Source organism: Lepidochelys kempii, chromosome 14 (assembly GCF_965140265.1).
Source record: "Lepidochelys kempii isolate rLepKem1 chromosome 14, rLepKem1.hap2, whole genome shotgun sequence".
Taxonomy (NCBI): Eukaryota; Metazoa; Chordata; order Testudines; family Cheloniidae; genus Lepidochelys; species Lepidochelys kempii.
In genome coordinates this window covers 6449613-6459369 of record NC_133269.1, presented here as the reverse complement: position 1 = coordinate 6459369, position 9757 = coordinate 6449613, and the positions used below count along the sequence as shown (strand labels likewise).

General features: G+C 43.5%; 1 protein-coding gene across 2 annotated transcripts in view; it reads right to left on the bottom strand.

The window, feature by feature from the left end:
* Nucleotides 1–365: 365 nt before the first annotated feature.
* LOC140897711 (cilia- and flagella-associated protein 337-like) overlaps nucleotides 366–9757 on the bottom strand; it is a 52997-nt gene continuing 43605 nt past the window's right edge. For both annotated transcript variants that reach the window (XM_073310656.1, XM_073310657.1), the window contains 3 exons: nucleotides 5916–6049; nucleotides 2573–2725; nucleotides 366–1112 (listed from right to left, as the gene is read on the bottom strand). In XM_073310656.1, the coding sequence (XP_073166757.1) occupies nucleotides 831–1112; nucleotides 2573–2725; nucleotides 5916–6049 (569 nt within the window). In that variant the 3' untranslated portion in view covers nucleotides 366–830. The remainder of the gene's footprint in view (nucleotides 1113–2572; nucleotides 2726–5915; nucleotides 6050–9757) is intronic.

Below are 9757 nucleotides of genomic sequence, written 5' to 3'. Positions count from 1 at the left end.
AAACTTATGATTTACTGAGTGTCTTCAAACAGCTTTCAACAGCTGTTCACCTTCCCCCACTTTTTTCTTTTTTTTAATAGTAAGGAGAAAATAACCATCCTTCAGTCATTGCAGCTATTGCTCAATTGCATAGTTATTTGTGACATGACTATTATAGGATAATTCTAGTTGAAGACACTATGATTTTACTAGATAACTAAGTATCAACATTTTATAAACTACAGGGAGTTTTTTTGCTCATATGGCAATATTTAGCCTTAACTGGAGACATAATTAACCAAGTAACTTCTAAAATACATAGTAACTACCAGAGAGAACTAACAAGAATGCAAGAATTCACTGAATCTTTCTTTGCCTGGCTTTGATTTCCCCCATTATATTCAAGACCTCATTTCAACAGCTAAAGCAGGCTTCATGGGGCACTTGAGATGCACAAATGATAGTGGTTTGGTTTGATCTCAGCAGTTTGAGTTTTTCAAAATTGGGAGGGATAGAGATTTGAGCCACAATTGATATGAACTTCCAAAGACTGTCAAAGGTTGGAGAGATGGTTTCCCTTTTGCCCCTCACAAAATCCAAGGTTAGTTGCTTTATTTTCATTGTTAAATGTAGAGATGTCACCATTTTCAAACTAAAGTACAAAAATACTCTTTTGCAATTACTTTGTGTGTGTATCAAAGAGGAATTTAGGTGTCAAAGGGATTGCTTAAAAGAATGCTCCAGGGTCTAATACAAAAAAAGACAAAGCATATTGCTCTAGAAATGGAATCCAGGTATTCTCTTTCAGAAGGTGTCAATACTTAGCATCTATTACAGGCTAATAGAAACAGCTAATGTGGGAACTGGGAGGGAAACTGGAAACTTTTAGCCTTTTTACTGTGGGAGAGGCTAGCTCTGGTAGGTTTAACTAATGGGGGGAGCAAAGGGGTTTTCATGTGGACTGATGACTTCTTTCTCTCACTCAGGCTGGGCTCTTCTGTCTTCTCGCCGTCCAGTTCTGGGAAGGTTAACGGTAATGACCTTAAGTCCGACTCGGTGCTGCAGACTATACCCTGCCTCAGCATCCGAGGGGTCATGGGTAAGTCTTGAGGTAAAGTTAATTTCTGCATCTCCTAAGACAGAAGTAGTTAATAAAAATGCATAATGAACACATAGGCCAACCTCGAGAAATACATTCTATCACAAGCATTTCTATAGCATCCATCATTTTAGCATAGGTGTGTATGTGTCAGGATTTTGTCTGAGGGGCTGATGATGGGGTGGTTCTCTAATTACAGCCAATTTCAGGGTTGAATCTCTCTGGATTTAGTTTGAGACTAGTTAAATTATTTCTGTGGTTCCAATAATCTATGTACAAGCACCCAGAGACATTGTAATTGGTGTATTTTTAAAAATCATTCAATTACACACACACACCACCCCTCCTCCCTCTCTGAGGACTCTACAGAACAGAGAGAAACAACAAAAGTTGATACAATCGGATTCCTCCAGTGCATTTTGTAAGGGTGAATATAGATGAGCCCAAATGGCTCCTCTCCTCACCATCTCCACATCTGGAAACCCCAAACCTGTATATCCCAAACACAGGGGCATTTGGGGTGAGAAGTAGCGTTCTCCTTGGCCATGGGCACAATCTTCCCTCTGCCTATAAGCGTGAATGGAATCCAGGGCCCATAGAATCCTAGCAGCTCAGAGGGTTGTTTTGTGGATTAATTATTTGATATTTATACAACACTTAGCATGTACACACCGTTCATATTTGCAGAGTATTATAATTATTATTTCATAAATATATTAAAGACTGTGAGGTGCTCAGATAGCATGATAATGGGAGCCAGACAGAGAGATTTCAAACATGAAAAAATTATCTAAGTTAAACAAGTATTTTAAGAAATCTCTGAAGGAATGAAGATCCTCTTTGAAAGGAGTTCAGCCAACTCGAATTTGACTCCACATTTAATATTTGAACAAGCAAGCTTTTAACCCAAGCGAGGATCAAGAAAAATATTCCCACGATATATTTTTTAAACAAATTCAAATGTAAACTATTATTTTTAAGAGATCAATATCACCCAGGCCTAGCTTGCAAACAGAAGCCTGAAAGTGATGCTAAGCAAAAGTGAAAGTGACGCCATTCATTTTCATTTTCCAAGAAGTAAACAAACAGAAAATAAATAAATAAAATAAAAAAATAGATTTTTAAAATTCTTTCCATTTTAATCTTGTTAGATTTTTAATCCATTTAAAATTTCCATTTTAATCTGTTGTTAGAAAGGTAGGTAGCATGACTTTACTTCAGATTATGATTTTTAAATTGATGTTAACCCATTAACAAACAGCTGGGTGATTTACTTACTTAATCCTCTTGTAGGGAAGTTTTTGGAGAAAATATTAACCCTTACAGGAAAAGCCACAAGGAAAATATAATGAAAACAAACAGCTTGTTTGGCAGGAGTCATTGCCTGGCTGATTCTGAAAATGCTTTTGGACTGGCTGTTGGCAGGATGAGCCTTGGCAACTGGGGGACTGGTTTGTATTGAATGTAAAACTACCCAGAGGGAAGGACACTTACCGGCGTTGCTAGCGCATGAAAAGGTGAACAGAATGTCCCAAACCGGTTGAATTTGTTAGCATTGATTGCCCCAAATACACGCCGACGGGCTTTCCTTCCTGTAATTCTTTTCACCAGGTCATTTTCCAGATGGTGTCTGAAAAGGCTCTGGCTCTGCAAAGGGAAGAGAAAAACTTGGGTTGCGCTGGCAATGATGTGGTCACACTAATTTAAAGACTATCTCCCTTTTCAGAATGAGGGAACATTGATTCGCATTGGAAACAACTAAATCCACCACCAGAGCTGCCCTCTTCCTAAAGCTCAGAAGCAGAGGGCATCAATATCACTTAATGGAAATGCCTGACAATGGTTTTATAACAACATCAATAGATCCCCTTCCCAAAGGAGTGCTAATTACAGCTCAGCTTCAAGAAAAGGAGGACTTGTGGCACCTTTGAGACTAACACATTTATTTGAGCATAAGCTTTCGTGAGCTAAACTGAATGCATCCGATGAAGTGAGCTGTAGCTCACGAAAGCTTATGCTCAAATAAATGTGTTAGTCTCTAAGGTGCCACAAGTCCTCCTTTTCTTTTTGCAGATACAGACTAACACGGCTGCTACTCTGAAGCTCAGCTTCAGTGGCTAAAGTGTAAAACGGACACACTATTCTATATATGATTATTTCCCCCAAACTCCAATATAGGCCAGACATTGAAGAGAAATAAACACAACACATGGCCCATGCCCCAAAGGGTTTACACTCCTATGCTCATGCAGAGTCCATGGTTTCCTAGTGGACATCTGCATGGAGCTCATTGTAGGAGCCAACAAGCAAAGATGATAGATGAGATTGGAGAGGAGAGACAAGGTGACAGCAGGATTCATGGATTATAAGGCCTGAAGGATTCACTGTGATCATCTATTCTGAGCTCCTGTATATCACACACCAGGAACATTTCAAAGGTTCCATCACATGTTTTTGGTTCTGTTTATTGTTCTTTTCCCTGCTCACTTCTCGTGTCCTTCCCAACGGATGTGAAATTTGAGGAGGGAATTGAACATGGTGAGGGATGTGGCAAGGTGACCTGGTTTTGGAAGGGTTTTTCCAGGTTAAGGGGAAGCATTGAAGAAGGAAGAGACACCTGGTGGTGGTTGCTGATTTTAGAGAAATTACACAGTTTTCTTTTAGAGTAACAGCCGTGTTAGTCTGTATTCGCAAAAAGAAAAGGAGGACTTGTGGCACCTTAGAGACTAACCAATTTATTTGAGCATGAGCTTTCGTGAGCTGCAGCTCACTTCATCGGATGCATACCGTGGAAACTGCAGCAGACTTTATATACACACGGAGAATATGAAACAATACCTCCTCCCACCCCACTGTCCTGCTGGTAATAGCTTATCTAAAGTGATCATCAGGTTGGTGGACAGTCTCTACGTAAAAGAATAAATGGACACAAATTAGATGTCAAGAATTATAACATTCATAAACCAGTCGGAGAACACTTCAATCTCTCTGGTCACGCAATCACAGACATGAAGGTCGCTATCTTAAAACAAAAAAACTTCAAATCCAGACTCCAGCGAGAAACTGCTGAATTGGAATTCATTTGCAAATTGGATACTATTAATTTAGGCTTAAATAGAGACTGGGAGTGGCTAAGTCATTATGCAAGGTAGCCTATTTCCCCTTGTTTTTTCCTACCCCCCCCCCCCCCAGATGTTCTGGTTTAACTTGGATTTAAACTTGGAGAGTGGTCAGTTTGGATGAGCTATTACCAGCAGGAGAGTGAGTTTGTGTGTGTATGGGGGTGGGGGGGTGTGTGAGAAAACCTGGATTTGTGCTGGAAATGGCCCACCTTGATTATCATGCACATTGTAGGGAGAGTGGTCACTTTGGATGAGCTATTACCAGCAGGATAGTGAGTTTGTGTGTGTGGTTTTTGGGAGGGGGGTGAGGGGGTGAGAGAACCTGGATTTGTGCAGGAAATGGCCCAACTTGATTATCATGCACATTGTGTAAAGAGTTGTCACTTTGGATGGGCTATCACCAGCAGGAGAGTGAATTTGTGTGGGGGGGTGGAGGGTGAGAAAACCTGGATTTGTGCTGGAAATGGCCCAACCTGATGATCACTTTAGATAAGCTATTACCAGCAGGACAGTGGGGTGGGAGGAGGTATTGTTTCATATTCTCTGTGTGTATATAAAGTCTGCTGCAGTTTCCACGGTATGCATCCGATGAAGTGAGCTGTAGCTCACGAAAGCTCATGCTCAAATAAATTGGTTAGTCTCTAAGGTGCCACAAGTACTCCTTTTCTTTCTACAGTTTTCTTTCTTTCTTTCTTCTTGGTGGTGTGACTTTTAATGACTGACAGTTCTGGACTGATTGCCCTGGAGATGGTCATTTCTCTGAATCCACAGAACAGCTATAGATGAGGCGGTACAAGCTTCCCCCACCCCTGCGTTTCAGTCCTGGCCTGGAGAGAGCAGACGTCCAGGAGTAAAAGGACAGTTCTCAGTCTCCTTGGCCCATGTAGTCCCTGGCCTTTTTACTGAGAATGCCAAGAAGATTGCAAATTAGTGCCAGTGGAGATATGTCCACTGGAAAATGGACCGATCCATCTCATTTCATGAAGGCGACAGAGCAGACTTGGGATGTGAGTAATTTCAGTCATTATGGATGTGGGCTAATTCCACTGCTTGCAGTCCGTTACAGTTGGAACAAACTACCCAGGGAAGTCTTCATATGAAGACTGGCTGCCTTTCTGCAAAATATGTGTTAGTCAAATGGAAGTTATTAACCTGGGATATAAGGGACATTAAACCAAATGATCAAATGGTCCCTTCTGGCCTTAAAATCTATGAATCATCAACCCTCTGTGCCACCCAAACACCCTGAAAATTTACATTTAACATTGGCATTAAACACCTGAAGAAGGGATACTGAAGAATACATAAGAATGAAGCATTCGTTATCAGACCTTGGAGATTACGGTTGTCTGCATTTCCTTATTAAATATAGTTCAGCTCTGCTGCCTCACACAGGAATAAAACCCACTGGCTATTACTTTAAGAAATCATCCATTCTTCTTCTTATTATTATTTTAAAAAAACCGTTCAACAGTCTGTTTGCTCTTATGTTTGCAATAGATTGGATTGCTCTGCATAATCCGCAAACTGTTCCCCATGCATGACTTCTTTGGCTTGCCTATCTGAAGCAATCCCCAATGCTTTATCACTTTGTGCGTCTTTTAATTAATCTGAGCTCATGGCAGATTTTCTTATCTTAAGCTGCAGGGTTTTACCCTTCAGTGGAATGGCAGAGGGTCAAGGTCAGAGATAGACAAAAGATCTCACAGACTCACCTCTTGTTTTCTTTGATTTGAGGTACCGGTTAACGATTGTGGAGTAGTCAGGTGGCTTTGCACTGCATCCTCGGCAGCAATCTGGCTGGAGGATGTGGATGGATGGGCACCATCCACTCTTGGTAATTGGAACTCTGTAGAGAAAGAATAGGGTCAGCAGGGGGCACTGTATGGTAGAACATGGCATGTACAGTATTTCTTAAAGGCATGGACAGTTCTGTCAGATTCTTCTTAAATGGAATCCCAGCAAAGCAAGGCAAGGGCCTAAAACTGAGCAGGGACCACACACACCCAGTGCTAAATACCATATGACTTAGGAGAAGAATCACACCTCTTTATTATGTGGATTTAGCTTCCTAACACTGTCACGGCCTGATAAGCATCACCAGATCTTAGTTTTCCCATTTGACTCATTGGCTTCTGGGACACCCATGTAATTGCCATAGGTGCGAAGGCTCTGCATGTGTTAATATTGCTTGAAGCACTTATCAACCTAACTAAAAAAAGAACCAGACTGTCGAACGTGTAGTCACACTCGGCCTGGCTCGGTCAAAAATGACTTGGGCCTATTAGTTCTTTGCATTCGAGCCAAATCATAGCTTTGTTATCAACAGCTGCCCCCTCCCACCTCAGCATCCTTCCTGGATTTGAAAAGTTTGATGGTTTGAAAGCCTTTGTGGGCATTTACAAATGGAAAAGTTTGTTTCTGAAGCCAGGCTGCAGTGTGACCAGACAGCTTCGGAGCACCTTTGCTTGAGCAACTGAGCTCACGTGTGCTCGGCTGGGAGACAAAGGAATGTAAGTGCCACAGTGATGAAATGATTCAGTAAGTGTCTCTGATCTTCCTGAGATGATGCTGATCCAACACTCCAGCATGGTTTGGGATCACTGTGCTGACAGAGGTCAGCAACAATTTCATTTCAGTCTTTGATAGAGGCGGGGTTTTAGCTCCTGGAGTCTGACAATTGCTCTCTGCCTCTTTAAACAGCTGTTCCAACTGGGACACATGCTGCTTCATTTCCTGTCCATGCAACCATGCAACATGCTGTTCGCTGTGAAACATGCTGCATTTCACCCCAGAGATGGCTGCACTTCGGTAATGCTTGAAGTGGTCCCCATGCAATTTGTCCATCAGCTTGCGAAAGGGACAGTAACGGATAGTTAAGGTCCAGTCCAAAAGAAATGTTTCCATGAATTATGAAAAATTCCAGTTTGAACTCCCCCCCCCGCTGCAGGGGCTGCACTTAAAACAACCCCCCTCACTTGCTTACGGGGGTAGAGCATGGCAAATACAGCTGGCGCAAATATTTTTGACAAAAATGTCAAAGCCAAATCGTTTCATGGAGATGCATTGATTTCGACCAAATTTTTGACAGGAAGGCTTCAGGGCTTTCTGGTCCCTTCTAGCTAAATAGAGGGAGCGAGCAACTTGACTGGAAAAACCTGACCTTTTCTATCCACAACCCTGTTTCACAAAAACACATTTTGAAACCTTGAAAGTTGTCATGCAACTGAATCGGCCTCCTCCAGCCAGCTCGTGCGAGATGGTTAGAAACACAAATGAAAGTCACACAGGTCTGTATTCATTGGACGCTCCTCTCAGCCCGGGCAAATGGCCAACAGCCCAGCCCACAAACCCTGACCCTCAGCTCAAGGGTTCACAGAGCCAGGATCCTAAACCTGAACTGCCTTAAAGTTCATGAGGGGCTTGGAGGGATGGGGGTAGGGGGAAAGAATCAGACCCATGTCTAATAAGTTGGAGAAGTGCATGAAAAGTGCATGTAATTATTAACATTCCTTCATCTTTAACAATCAATGGTTTCTTATAACATATGGAAGGGCATTTATTTTCCCCAAGCACCCGCTATTTTGCCTGGCAGTGCCCCTTTAAGCTTATGAAGTCCTTTGGGATGAAACGTGCCAAATAAGTGCAAGACATTAATTAGTTTTATTAAAGATGATGATACAAAGACAAATATCTCTGGACTCTGCCAAGCCCGCTTCGGGAGGCCCCAGACTGACAGAGACTGAGCGAGGTATCGAACAGTCACTAAAGTTCAAACATTTGGAGCGTGGCGGGGAGAGAGCTGCCCTTCAAAAGACCATCTCTGCATCGCTGTGGGACAGATGTTCACCTACCCTTTCCATATAGGGTGGGGTCCCTGAAAGGAGAGCGCTTCTCTTCTCCCCTCCTCGACTACCTCTCCACCCCTAGCCCCCTCACCTTTCCTCATGAGACCTTAGGTCCAATCCTCTGGTGCGGCTTTTTTCCTCCCCCTGACCTTGCCTGCTGGATATGGTTCCAGATCTGTCCCCTTCCTTCCAAGGGATGGGAATTGGTTTGCTGTCTCCCCTCCTTCCTGGCCTGCAGCTTTACGTTCTTGGCTTAAACCCCTTTCGTGTGGAACCCTACTCTACACAGCCTGCATCCCTAGCTAGGCTTCAGCATGCTTGTAACGTAGTTTGTAACAGGGCTAGGTGTGGACGCAAGCCCTGCACCATTGCACTAGGTAGGGTGACCAGAAAGCAAGTGTGAAAAATTGGGATGGGGGTGGAGGGTAATAGGTGCCGAGATAAGAAAAAACCCCTCAAATATTGGGACTGTCCCTATAAAATTGGGACATCTAGTCACCCTAGGCTGCAAGTGCATTTGAAGGTGGCTCCTAAACACAGGGCCTGATCCAAAGCCCACAAATGCCAACGGGAGCCTGTCCACTTCAGTGACTCAGAGTCCTGGTTAACAGCTCCAGGGTGGACAGAGCTTGAGACCCATGAGGGAGACAGGGATCCCACTGCTGTCACTGGGAGGTTTGCAGGAGCAGTTTGCAGGTCCACACCAGCATGGGATCCTGTGCAGCATGGATAGCTTTTGCTTTTGTTCCCCACTCCGGCCCCTAAGGGCTGAGAAGCGGACAAAGAGGCAGACGCAGCAAGGTGACTTCAGAGGATGCCCGGGCAGGGCAGAGATAATTCGTACAGCATGTAAAACAATGGCAGCCTCTGATGATCCAGGCGAGGCTTGGAAGGTAGGATTTGGAGAGAGAATTATGCAGCCGTGCCTGTTTGAATGAGGGAATTCGCTCTTTTCCCATTTCGTTCCTCGCCTCCAATACCTGTGAGTTTTAAACAATTTGATAGGCCGGAAAAAGGCATTCTTCAGCATGGCCGGGGCTCAGCACAGTCTAGACTTCAAAACACAACAGTGCACACCCCTCCTTGAACTCCTGCCACTGCCTTTCTCAACATTTCCTAGACATGGAAGCTGAGAGCCCTTTGCTTTGCCAAAGTCTCAATCATGCTAATGAGCCCCGAGTTCCTGTAGCATCTGGCAACTGGTCCTGCTGAACTTACAGCAGGTGTTAGCAAAGTTCATTTCCAAAACCACATCCATCTGAAAAATTCAGCCTTCACTTCCCATTATGGAGTGACAGCATCTCCCTTCAGGCTGACAGAGAGAGAGAGAAGCTTGGAGCAGTCCGTTCCTGGAGGGACTGCTTCCTAATAATTACGCTACAGGGGTAAGCTTTCTACTGGTGTGTTACTGTCAGGCCAAATTGCTGTCTAAATCCTGTCAGAAAGGAGATACCTCTTGTAGCTTGGAAGCATGTCTTCTTTTCTTTAAAACCAGCTATGTCCAGAGACCCGAGGTCGCAGCTGCCCTAAATAACCTGCTCTTTCTCGCGTATTTCCTTTCCAGCTTCTTATCTGTATGCTGAGGGATCTGTGGTTCTACAAATCTGGTTACCCTTAAGTGAATTTAGATTTCTCACATACTGAGGTGTTTTTTTAATTTTGGGCAGAGTTTCTCACGTTAATAGTTAGCCTTTAACTCCATGGGTTTT